This window comes from Triticum aestivum, chromosome 3B, assembly GCF_018294505.1.
Source record: "Triticum aestivum cultivar Chinese Spring chromosome 3B, IWGSC CS RefSeq v2.1, whole genome shotgun sequence".
In the NCBI taxonomy this organism is placed as follows: Eukaryota; Viridiplantae; Streptophyta; class Magnoliopsida; order Poales; family Poaceae; genus Triticum; species Triticum aestivum.
The window spans coordinates 499,081,323-499,094,241 of record NC_057801.1 but is presented as its reverse complement, the minus strand read 5'-3'; the positions used below and the strand labels follow the sequence as shown (position 1 = coordinate 499,094,241).

Below are 12,919 nucleotides of genomic sequence, written 5' to 3'. Positions count from 1 at the left end.
TTTATAGGCATGTATTGATCTTGGTCTTGTTCTATGTGCAGGGTACACTCAATGTTTCACGTTTGGTGAAAGAAAAGAGACTGCTTTGTTGATCTTGTGCAAGATTGTATGATCTGCCATGTATTAGTAGATCAGTTGCTTCTCTTTGTAGGAGGCGATTAGTGATCCAATCTAATTTATTTCATCTATGCCTAACTTGGTTTGATCGAATTTTGCCATATAGTAGGCTTATGAATGTGTTTTAGTTTCTTTCAGTTGAATATATATCAGTCATGTTTTACTGGCATTTTATCTTTCAAGATGAAGGAGTGGAGATACTCATGCGGAGCTGTTCAGGGTTCAAGGAGATACACCCGATTGAACAAGGTTAGATTAAGTTTTTTGTGGTTCATTTTAGCTATCCATTGGTAACAGTACAACCTTGATTTTTTGTGGTTCATTTTAGCTATCTATCAGTGACAGTACACCCCTGATTTTTATAGGGACAATGATGTTTAATGAACACATTATTTTTTACTAACAAGTTGTACCAGAAACTTTTAGAGGCCCTGAATTGTGACCACTGGTTTAATGTAGTTGCTATACCTGCTGATGTGGGTACCCATTTACAGAGGAGCCGCCTTACCTAAGTCTATTGACTGAACCTTGACCATGGAGCATATTAACTTTGTATGCAAGTTCTACCTATAGTTTCCTATTAATCTTCACCATTAAAATGCGTTAATCCCTGTTCCTACTAGCAAAGCTTAATGGTATGGAATGAATAAGTGGTGAGGTTGCAGCAAGCGACTAAGCATTTTATGGTGGCTAACTTACAGGTACAAGAGTAAGAAGAAAAACTACGCATAACGGTCGCAAACTAGTAATGATCAAGAAGTGATCCTGAACTACTTACTAGTCAAACATAACCCCACTGTGTTCTCTTCTCGAACTTACTCAAAAAGAGACGGTCACGTTTACACACGCGGCTGGTGTATTTTAAATCGGGTTTAGTGTCAAGTTCTCTACAACCAGATTGTAAAAATTCCCATTTTCCACATAACCACGGGAACGGCTCTCGAAAGTTTAAACCCTGCAGGGGTGTCCCAACTTAGTCCATCACAAACTCTCATGATCAACAGAGTAAAAATCCTCCTCCCGGAACAACCCGATCAAGCTCGGAACCCCGTTTCACAAGAAATTTCGACAATGGTAAAACAAAACCAGCAATAACTCCCGACGTGCCGACACCCGGATAGTAGCCGCGCGTATCTCGTCTCAGGCCACAACGGATGAGCTATGGTTACAACGACCAAATATCCCAAGTTGCCAAGGGGCGGCGGCGCAAGCTGCTCTAGTTTGGACTAACACTCATGGGGACCACTAGCCCGGGTTGTTGATTCATTATCGTCGGGGTCCGGAAAGTCCCTATGCAAGTTTCAGTTGTTATTAGGCAAATGGTAAAACCAATGTTGGGCCTTGCTGGAAGAGTTTTATTCAAAGCGAACTGTCAAGGGGGACTCATATACTCCGACCGTTAGGAACGCAAGATCAAGGAACATAACACCGGTATGACGGAAACTAGGGCAGCAATAGTGGAACAAAACAGCAGGCAAAAGGTCGAGCCTTCCACCCTTTACCAAGTATATAGATGTATTAATTAAATAAGAGATATTGTGATATCCCATGATATCCATGTCCCATAATGGAACAAACTGCAACTGCACCTGTAGCTAGCAATGCTATAAAAGGGGCTAAGCAAAGCGGTAACATAGCCAAACAACGGTTTGCTAGGATGATGGAAAAGGTTAGAGGCTATCGTGGCAATTTGGGAGGCTTTATAAACAAGTGGTAGGTAGCGCGACATAGCGATAGCATCAAGACAACTAGCATAGCAAAGATAGTAGTGAGATCCAAGGTGACGGTCATCTTTCCTGAAATCCCGCTAGAAAGAAGACCGAATGCATGAAGTAAACGAACCAATGTAGTCGAACAGATCCTCACAATCGCAACGTTACCGAAACTATCAAGAAGAAGCAACACCGGAAAGAAGCAAACAACATGGTAAACAACCATCACATGAACATAGCATGATGCACAATCAAGTATGATGCATGTCCAGTTTAATGATTCATGGCATGGCAAAGTGCAACAAACAATACTACAAATTAAGTGAAGCTTAATATGCAACGAGTTGCATATTGATGAAACACCACATCAATTATTTAGTTCACTCTCATTTATGTACAAGACAAGACTAAATGTTGGTTAACATGGCAAGAGGTGAAGTATAAGTAAACTACACATTTAGGCAATTTAAATGATTTTAGGCGGTCTTTTAAACTATCCCCACAGCCCAGATAATCTGAGCAGACGAGCTTGTCCGCCAAATCACTGAGCTCGTTCAAGAACACACTTTTCATATAACTAGTCAATGTGTACGTGCAATGCACGTTAATTTGGAAGTATAGTAAGTGCATGCGGATGTTAAGTAGGATATTATTTGTGTGTTATTATGTGATTAGCACTATATTTGGCATTAAACTAACGGCACGCTAAACATGTTGAGTGCTTGACATTGAAGCAGTCTAGGTCGTTGGATTGACATGATTTGATGGCCAAGATTAATTGGATCTGCCCCTTTGGGTCTTTTTATATTGGTGTAGAGGTGTAGATAAAAAGAGAGACGAAGAAATCTAAACTAATTTGGTGTAGTGCTGACTGGTAGACGCATCAATGTCAGCATTAGTATTATTAACACCAATGTGTGATGCAAAAATTAGCTACAGCTAGTGTCTAATGTCTAACGAAGAGTTTGCAAAAATATTCTCATGACAAATAGACAGGGCAAAAGCTTAGCACCCTGATAGCGCCTTAGAAGATTCCAGAGACCTATCCCTACAAGAATTTCCACCATGTCAAGAACAATTCAGTATATAATGCCAGCATAAAATGAGAGAATAAAGTACCTAGCAATGCCACTCAAACTTTCCTTTTTTTCGGCGGGCAGGCCGCATTCCAGGGCAGTCAGGCTAGGAGTGAAACGAGGTCCACATTCCTATGTTATAACGAACAATTTAGGAGGTGTTTGGTTCCGGATTGGTAACGCGAACGTAAACGTAATGAGTGCCTCACCGGCGTCGTTGACATGCTTCAAGAGCTCATTTTGCTGTTGGACACAATAGGACAAATCATTTTGGCACAATGTAGGCAAGCATATAGATATAACGGTAACTTACCACAAAGCGGATAGTTGGCGCCGATTCATACCGTCTACCATCTCTAATAAGCATGTTGTACTCCATATTGGCCATCCGATCAAAACCTGGATTGGATTCATGTAATATGTCCCCTGGCTGAAATGCGGGTGTGTTAAGTTGAGTACATGCAACGGAACGAAACCACACAAAATAATTGTTGAATGCTTCCGTGTCAAAAGGCCGTGGGGGAGGCTTAGAAGTCGGTTGACGCAACGAAAGCACAATCTCATTGAGCTTGTGCTTGAACTCCTGGATATACATGTCATGCTCTCGATCCCATTTTTTTTATACTCTTCTGCTTCATCTTGTCGAGACTGCATAGCATTTGACAATTGCATTTTCGTTAGTATCTTGAAAACAATGGAGAAGTCATTTGAAGTGCTAAGCACTTGCCTATGCAAATGTAGCGAAGTGTCCTTGTACTTCGGCGGGGTCTCTTGAAATAAGCCAAACTGTGTCATAACTCGTTGTGGCTGATAAAACTCAACAGCATAATCACAAATCAACAGGCAACGCATCAGCCATAATTGTGCTTCCTGTAGACACTTTGGGTTAAGTTGAAAGTAATAAAACCAGCTCCCCTACCAATATTGCCCTCCGTTCCGTACGGTTCCTAGGTAACCTATAAACAAAGATTAAGAAAAAACTACATTGTTAGTATGATTTTTGGAAAACCGAACAAACCGAAGAGACAAAGCAAGAGGCTACTAAGATAACCTGCTTCGGGGTCATGATGTCAAGCTCGTTGCAGTAGTGCAAATACATGGTCTTTGAACTGCCAACAAAACCTTCAACCTTGTCCCACTTATACGCCCATGTAGGCAACGGTCCGGGTCATGATGATCATCCCACCGGTCGTAACCCTTTGGTGTCGGCCGCCCCACTAGCAAGTGCTCCCAACTCCAGATCGATAATAGAAGGATCAGACCACCGATGTTGGCTTCCTTTGACTCTACGACGTTTCTTGGATTCGCGCCCCTACGGCACGCCTCGTCCAGCTACACACAAACAAGAAATATGTCATTACAAACTAGAGAAAATTTCTACATGGTGAACACAATATTATAAGCAAAACTACTTACCTGACGATACAAATAAGCCAACGCCGTCGTATCCCAACTGAGTCCATGCTCCCACCCAGCAAACAGCTTAATCCACATAAAGGAAGCGTTCACACCAGTGCCGTCAGAGAAAAGAGTCTGGCTGACTACATACCACAAGTATGCCCTGGTATACTGTTGCACTGTTTCATCGTCTGCATCAGCCGGGCATTCCCCAAAGTGTTCAGCAATCCAATGATAACTTGCACCGGCGGACTTCCCTTGTACCCCTGGCTCCCTCCCTATGAGTCCAACCATAATCTCACTCCATCCATCAGAATCTGTGCTAAAACAAATAGGCTCTCCTTTGATGGGAAGTCCAGTGATAAGAGAAACATCCTGCAAAATGACAGTCATCTCCCCAGCATAGAAGTGAAAAGTATGTGTCTCAGGGCACCATCGGTCAACGAGTGCCGTGATCGCATAAGGGTTCATCTTCGGCATCGAGCGAGGCACGAGTGAGATGAAAGGGAGAAGCCCGGTCTTCCGGATATACTCTGTGTATCGCTCGTCATACTTCATCTTGTCATGAACCGAACCGGACCTCAGGAGAAGCTGATCAAAAACCCTTCCTTCATCTGCCATGAACCGTCCACGATGCAATTGATCATACGATTGATGGATAATAGAAGCCATCCTGCAAATTACAAATGTATATGGTAATCCCCGTTGTCATTTGCAAATATCCGCACTAGTGCAAAAACATACATACATGTGCAAAATTTCTACACTAATTCTTCTTCCATACACCATATATGTGCATATAATTTTCTACAATATCATACACCATATATTTGCACTAATTCTTCCATACACCATATATATGTGCGTGCATATCCTAACCAAATTCATAGCACTCCCATAAAAATCCTATATCATACATATTCTAAGCCATGCATATCCTAAATACACTAATCCCTACATTATCACACCAAAATCCACTATCCATTTCAACAAAAGGATGAACTAGGGTTTCACCCAAATCAATCAAATGGAGAGATTTCAACCAATAGAAAGAGCAGAAAGGGAGGAGAATACCTTGAGGATTCGAAGGGCAACCGGATCCACCGATCTTCGGCTCAGATCCGCAGCTCTTGAGTGAGGAGAGGGAGGGGCGGTTTGAGGGGTACCATGGAGTGGGGAAAGAACAGAGAGAGGAGAGAAAGAACGAACAGAGAGCTGAGGGGCTTGGGCGGCGATGTAGTGAAGGGGTATGGCGCCCCGGGGCGGGGCGTCGTGGTACAGCCCATGGCGCCCTGGGCCGAGGCGTCATGGGCCCAAGGCCAAGCAAACATGGCAGTCAATGCCGACGCGCATGGCGCCTTTGACCGAGGCATTCTGTTATCTAGCATGGCGCCCCAGATACGGGCGTCATGCGGTTAGGGTCATTTTATGAAATATTTTCAAAAGAGGGTCATTTTGTGTTGTACTTTGGTCAAAGGGCCAGTTTGTGATTTTTTTACCACACGCACACACAGTAACACATGTACACACACGTCTTTGCACGCGTGCACACACATGCAGCAGTACGCGCAAACACGTGAAAAATTTAATATAGCTTCACTATATCGTTCTGTATCTACGCATCCTTATATTCTCCCTTGGAGATCCTGCACTAAAAAAACTCAGACATTCAAAATAGATTATGTGAGCTTCATAAGAAAAATCCAACAATTAGAAGTATAATAATTATTAATAAAGACGATAAAAATTCATTGAACAGCACGCGCGCACAAACGTACCACGGAGGGGTAAAAGGGTCTTTTCAAGTATCATTTAGGCTTAAAATGAACAGAAGTGTCAAATAAGGCATAAAATTTAGACTCGTTGTTACATAAGGAAGAAATTATTTGTCGATGTCAAATAGGGCATAAAATTTAAATACAGTGTTAACTAAGGAATTCTCTCAACAAAGAGCGCCGCATAGCTCGTGCGTGAGGAACGAGGAAGGAGGCCGCATATCTCGTGCGATCGCATCTGGTGTGGAGAGGAGATGGCATCGCACCTGGTGTGGAGAGGAGATGGCTGCAACGTAATCTGTTACAGCAGATTTCCAGCGGTATCGGTTTTGTATTAGGCTGGGATTTGATACCATGTTATCGGATTACAGAGCAAGGGAAACAAACACGATTTAGTGGGACCTGTTAACGCTGTAATTCGATTACCTTACAGTAGCTCGAAACAAACACCTCCTTAGGTTTACAGCTAACCATGTAGTCATCGTACAGTGCAGCCATCTTGCTTCAAAAACACACTTTTCATATAATAAAAAGAGAGGATGAAGAAATCTAAACTAATTTGGTGCAGTACTGACTGGTAGACGCATCAATGTCAGCAGTAGTAATATTAACAGCAATGTGTGATGCAAAAATTGGCTACAGCTAGTGTCTAATGTCTAATGAAGAGTTTGCAAAAATATTCTCCTGACAAATAGACAGGCCAAAAGCTCAGCGCCCTGGTAGCGCCTCAGAAGATTCCAGAGACGTATTCCTACAAGAATTTCCACCATGTCAAGAACAATTCGGTATATAATGCCAGCATAAAATGAGTGAATAATAAAGTACCTACCAATGCCACTCAAACTTTCCTTTTTTTCCGACGGACAGGCCGCATTCCAGGGCAGTCAGTCTAAGAGTGAAACGAGGTCCACATTCGTATGTTATAATGAACAATTTAGGTTTACAGCTAATGATGTAGTCATCGTACAGTGCAGCCATCTGGCTTCAATTACATTGCGAAAATCTACAGCTAGCTCACTTACTAGTAGGTGACAAGTTACATCAGAAGCTTTCAATTTGACTCCTGGAAAAGTACCAGTATTTCCATCCCTCAATTCTTCTTTCATTTCATACAAGTACCTATTATCAAGACCACGTACTATTATTTCCAGATGCTGAAGTAAGATGGTATGGTAAAATTGCATGTTTCCGAAATGAACTTACCATATAATAAGGAAATGCACCCATTATTAACTGGAGAACAAACATATATGATTTCCTTCATTAAGGTAGATGTATGTAATCCACTACATAAAATGTATGTAGAAAATGAAATTTTTCAGTTGCTGGTGATAATAAGTCGCTTTGACCCGGTTTCGCACTGCTCATAATTCGACTTATGTCCCTACCATCCTTTTGTCTTGCATTGCATGTCGTTTCATCCTCTGCCCCTGTCCCAATATCTCTAGGCCCAACCACGTTTCCGCCCACCTCAATCTGATGAGAAGGCCAACACTGCCGGCCCCTGTATGTTGCCCCATAATCCCTCTCTTTGATCCACATTTGGGCAAGGTCAGTAGGAGAGCCTATCCTCCCATTTACTCACCCACCAACTGTTCGAGGTAAAGTGTAAAACCATACCCACTCCCATTTTCTTGTATTCCTTAATCTTGCTTCATCGTGTAGTGGGTCAATATAATTTCTAGCCCTCAATGCCATCTCGTACGACCACAGATTAGCATTTACTATGCACACTTGCACAACAGAATTTTGATCCTCGCTGTTCTCAATGCTTGCAAAAGATTCCAAGTAACAACATAGTGTTCAATATGATAGCTGAATATTTGAAGATTTTACAACATACAACATAGCTGAATATTCCAAGCAGCGATTATTAATATGGATGGGATACTTAATTGAGCAGCACAAAAAGTGGGATGAGATCTTGGTAAAAGGAGATGTGAACTTGTTCCTATATTTTGATATGTACTCACCTGTGATTACGGAACAGTATATGCTGTTGCTTCAGTTCAAATGTGAACACTTGCCGTTTATTGAAATCAGCTTGAGGGAAAAGAGACGATATCAACCTGAATAAACAAAAAGGTAAGTAGATGAGTGAAAAAATAATATAAATGACAGGTTAACATCTTGAAGAAAGAAAAAATGTATCATCTCCAATCACCTTTGAAGACGATAGCCAAGATGTGCTTCAAAATTATTAAACACTAACTCTGGCTCACGACTTATTGGCTCCCCATGATTCTGTCATATAAAGAGATAAATCAAACGGGTGAATAGCACTTTGACTACAGAGCACATCAAATTTACTGGCTATAATTAGTGAATAAATCAGCTAGTAGATCAGTAACAGCTGATGAAAATGTTCCTGTCTGCTATAGACTTTTCAGCTTTCTATGAATCTAGGAGATAACCTACAAGGCATGAACCCAAATCCTACTTGATATAATTTAGGCAAAGCTGAAAGTGTGGCAGAAGTAAAACAGCGCATGAATATGTCAGACAGTCAGAGACATATACCAGACTCCAGCAGATATACTATATGAGACTAAACTTTGACAAACATGTTTGATTTGGGGAGGCAAAACTAAAATGTCTGGGAAAAAACAGATACAAGCTAAAAGAACTAGGATGAACAACTGATGCAAACTTGATTGTTCTATTCATTTTCAACTCACTTTAAAGTTCAGAAGGTTAATGCTGTAACAAAATTAAGTATTCCATTCCCTGATGTTCCCCAAATTGCGGTGCTATCTGAAACACTTGATTAAATTCGAATTCCACCTTTTACCTTTTCCACTAGTTATGTTATAATAAACAATAGTATAATGCAATACTGCTCTGCCTTACTACAAAGTACAAACACAACAGTCTCATAGGAAAGGGAGCATACATAATAAGATTATTAACAAAAAGTCGTCCTCCTTCCAGCACATAAATATCAGTATTATGCCCTTCCTTCTAAGAAAGTGGAAAGAATACACCAAATGTTTTCCTAAACTGTATAAAATAAGCAAAATGATGTTCCTATATGCAGCTAACAAGATGAAGATCATCATTAGAACCTACATCAACCAGAAAGTAGCCACCATATTGCTTGCAGTCACTATTACACACATCGTAAGCATAAACAGATATACTCCCTCTGTAAACAAATATAAGAGTGTTTAGATCACTATTTTAGTAATCTAAACGCTCTTATATTTCTTTACGGAGGGAGTATTTATATACCTTTATGTCCTTTCGTGGAGTAAACTCAGAGAGCTCAAGGTGTGCAAGGGGACCATCAGGCAAGTTGATAATTTTTAAGCCATCTGTGACACAAATGTGAAGCCAAGTTGTCACACATTAGAAACAAAAACATCACACAACCAAATGATGAATTCTTACCAGAAAGAGCAACAATAAGTGAAGTAAATTTTCTTTCATTCGCATACTCAACCACCTGAAAAGAAGAATATGATTCAGTGGATAATTAAACTTATCTCACTCGAGTAAATCAATGAAAAGTAACATGCAAACATACTTCATCGAGGCAAACATTCGTCCGATGAATATAGCATGCATCTGGAATGAGTTGCATTAGCTCATGAATAAATGAAGATGAAGGTCCTTGCTGTCACCATATGCAGTGGGAAAAAATGGTAAACAAAAGTAAGTTTAGCAAATAATGATAAGGTTATAAACCAGAATATACTAAGAACAATATGATTTAATAAGGGCATAAACCTTGTCCATAATATACTGGCATGCTGTTATCAGTACTTTTGGTTTTGAGCCATCTTTTAACACAGGAAATTCATCCTTCAAAGCCGACTGCATGCAAAAACAAGCTAAAACTTTGCTGAGCTGTCACACTAGTCTCTGTGAGTGTGTGTGTGTGTGTGTGCGCGTGCTCATGCATGTGGACATAGTGATTTTAGTCACAACAAAACTGGAATGTTTCATAAATGCAGTGTGTAAGGAAATCATACTCCAAACATATTTCGTTGTGCAGCGCGGGTGATAAGCCGGTCCTTCTTTAGTTTACTCCTCCGGATTCTTTTCCCTTTCTTTTTCTTCTCTTTGCCATCGACATTATCGCCCTTTGGCAGCACCTGCATCCGCAACCAAACTGTCAATTCACACAGAGCCTCACACTTGGTTTTCTGCACAGTATGAGGAGAGGATGAATGCCTGTATCTCTGCTTCCGACTTCTCCATGTGCCTGGTTCCTAATGACTTCGCCCCTCTGCTCTGCCCCTCATCCTCCTCTGGGGATTGCTTCCGCTTCTTCCCTGCCTTGGTGTTTACCACCTCCTCGGGCAGCACCTGCATCCGCAACCAAACTGTCAATTCACACAGAGCCTCACACTTAATTTTCTGCACAGTATGAGGAGAGGATGAATGCCTGTATCTCTGCTTCCAACTTCTCCATGTGCCTGGTTCCTAATGGCTTCACCCCTCTGCTCTGCCCCTCATCCTCCTCTGGGGATTGCTTCCGCTTCTTCCCTGCCTCGGCGTTTACCACCTCCTCCTGCTTTGCCGTTAACACCATCTGTGGTGCTGGCTTCTCACCCTCACCCCCCCTACTCTCTCCCTTGTCCACTGGGAACAGAGCGTACGTGGAGTGCTTCGGTGGCAGTTTCTTCCCCTTCGCCACAGGCACTGGCTTCTCCTCCTCCCCTCTGCTGCCGCCCTGGTGCCGCTTCGCTCTGCTGTCGTTGTTGTGAGTCTTTGCTGCCGGCTTTTTCTCCTTCACCCCCTTGCCATCTCTCCTCGTGATTCCTCCGCTGTCCCCAGGAGACGCCACATCCGTAGACTGATTTCTCTTCCAAACCCCTGATTCGTTGTTTACTGTCTCCTCCTTCTCTGCCATGAACACCATCTGCGGCGTTGGCTTCTTCCCCTCCATGGCCCTGATCTCTCCCTTGTCCCCTGGAAACAGAGCGTCGGTGGACAGCTTCGGTGGCAGCTTCTCCTCCTTCGCCCCAGGCACGGGCTTCTCCTCCTCGTTCCCTCTGCTGCCGCCCTGGTTCCGCTTGGTCCCTGACCGCTTCTTGCCAGTACTTCGCTCCCTCGTCATGGCCACCAGTCCTGGGGTGGAGCTCGCTACTGTCGTCCTCGCTGGGGAACTCGTTCCCGTCCGCAGTGGAGGAGCGGGGTTTGGTCCCTCCAGCGGTAGAGGATCGGGGCTTGGTTCCTCCTGTGGTCGAGGAGCTGATCTTGGCTCCCCGGGCGGTTGAGGAGTGGATGTGATGGCCAGAACCCTAGGGGAAGGGGATCGATCGCCACAAGGGAGAAAGGGGACCGGGATGAGGGGGGAAGAAGAGTAGTAGGTGGGGAAGGGGATCGATCGCCACTATACAAGAGAGAAAGCGGATCGGGTGCAAACCCTGAACTCGTAGAGAAAGGCGACTATTAGGCGCCGGTGCACCGGCCCAAATTTGGGTCGGTCGCACCCTGTCCGTTTGATTTTTTTTATGCGTAACCGTCAGATCTGATCCTCTTCTTCGTCCCCAACTTCCCAACCCCCCGACACTGTGCAATCGCCGCCCCACACCACGCCTCCTCTGTCGGGCTGCTCCTTCGCTAGATTCGGCGGTCGTCAGCGTCGTCGGCCCCAGCAGCACCAGCGCCGCTGCCAGCTTGTTGTCCCTCTTCTCACGGACGCCGGGGTTGCAGCACGGTCATATGTTGTGTGCAAAGCTTCAACTGATAACCGGTTCCAGTGCACCGCAGCCATGGTTGTAACAAGAACTCGCCCACCACTAGCTCCGGCTCGCCGCACCATCACTAGCATAGCCGTGCTCCAGCAAAAACCTCTGTAGCAAAAACCAAAATGTTCAGTTGAAGCAAAACATTTAGTCGGTTCCAGCTAAAAAAAACATTAGTTGTAACAAAACAAAAGCGACTGATCCAGCGAAAAAATCTCAGTAGCAAAATCTTCTAATTGTCAGTTGAAGCAAAAAAAAAGTCAGTTCCAGCTAAAATTAACACCAAATGCAACAAAAGTCACATTAGCAAACTCCAAAGAAAAAGATTTTAGCAAACAAACTAGCAGGTTCCAGCAAAAAAAATTGTCGACGGCAAGGGGCTCATCCTGTTCCAGCACCGATGAACACTACTTCCAGCACGCCGCCTGGCCAGTTGTAGCAAATGACGACGCTAGTTCCAGCAAGGTGCTGCCCAAGTCGTAGCTAAACGCCGATGTTGGGGTCGAGCGAAAAAATTGATGACCGCCGATGGTAGCAAATCTACAGGCTAGTTCCAGCAAACGTTGACTACGGTCACAACATTTGTGGGCACCCATTGTCCCAGCATCACACCAGATGGGAAAAGAAGAGCTGAGGAGGTTGCTGGCCGGCCACGAGGAACGGGGTGGCTGAGAGCTGGATGGAATCAAAACACAACGATGTACGGCCATGGCTAGTGTGTGAGGTGGGGTGGTGCTTAACTCTGAGTTTTTGGGGGCAAAAATGGAGTCTGTGTCTTGTTGGTGGAGGACAGAAGAAGGAGATCGAGGGGATAAGGCAGGTGTGGGTGAGCGCTGGGTGGCTGTGATGGGATAAGGCAGGTGTGGCTGTGAGCGGTGGGTGGCCCCACAGCCATGTCTCCCCCATGTATGCGGCATCGATGGACGCGTGAAGCGAGCGCGCGAACGACTTGGGAGTGACCGGCCGAGCGTTCGGCCGGCGCCCCAGCCCCAAACATTTCCGTAGAGAAAAGCTAAATCGAACCCTGAATTTTCAATCCCCGAAATCAGCACACTCAATTCATTAATCCCGATCTAAATTAAACCCTGACACCATTTTAAAGCAAATAAACTGACGTGACAGGGATTTCACCATGATACTGACTG

The 12,919-nt window shown here is 43.8% G+C and overlaps 1 protein-coding gene across 6 annotated transcripts; it reads right to left on the bottom strand.

Moving 5' to 3' along the window:
• Positions 1-6,441: 6,441 nt before the first annotated feature.
• On the bottom strand, positions 6,442-12,604 carry LOC123070575 (ribosome production factor 1). 6 transcript variants are annotated; one of them, XM_044493831.1, is made up of 13 exons: positions 12,173-12,602; positions 10,469-11,882; positions 10,255-10,389; positions 10,053-10,175; positions 9,808-9,894; positions 9,605-9,694; positions 9,469-9,523; positions 9,310-9,392; positions 8,243-8,322; positions 8,052-8,147; positions 7,101-7,197; positions 6,908-6,993; positions 6,442-6,829 (listed from the first exon to the last, which is right to left on the bottom strand). In XM_044493831.1, the coding sequence occupies exons 2-13, from the start codon at positions 11,141-11,143 to the stop codon at positions 6,787-6,789; spliced, it is 1,650 nt and encodes a 549-aa protein (XP_044349766.1). In that variant the 5' UTR covers positions 11,144-11,882; positions 12,173-12,602; the 3' UTR covers positions 6,442-6,786. The 6 variants fall into 6 exon arrangements, 2 of the variants coding, with proteins under 2 accessions (XP_044349766.1, XP_044349767.1); XR_006433830.1 differs by lacking the exon at positions 6,442-6,829 and adding exons at positions 7,282-7,364; positions 7,467-7,849 and having other exon boundaries at positions 6,969-7,197; positions 10,469-12,598; XM_044493832.1 differs by lacking the exon at positions 10,255-10,389 and having other exon boundaries at positions 10,469-12,604.
• Between the last annotated feature and the right edge of the window lie 315 nt (positions 12,605-12,919).

What these genes read in the sequence shown, in the direction of transcription:
- LOC123070575 (XM_044493831.1), bottom strand. Translation starts at nt 11,143, where the DNA reads ATGACGAGGGAGCGAAGTACTGGCAAGAAGCGGTCAGGGACCAAGCGG. An exon ending in AGTCGGAAGCAGAGATACAG is followed by an intron (nt 10,176 to 10,254) that starts GCATTCATCCTC and finishes TTGCGGATGCAG; the next exon opens with GTGCTGCCAAAGGGCGATAA. An exon ending in CGAATGTTTGCCTCGATGAA is followed by an intron (nt 9,524 to 9,604) that starts GTATGTTTGCAT and finishes TCTTCTTTTCAG; the next exon opens with GTGGTTGAGTATGCGAATGA.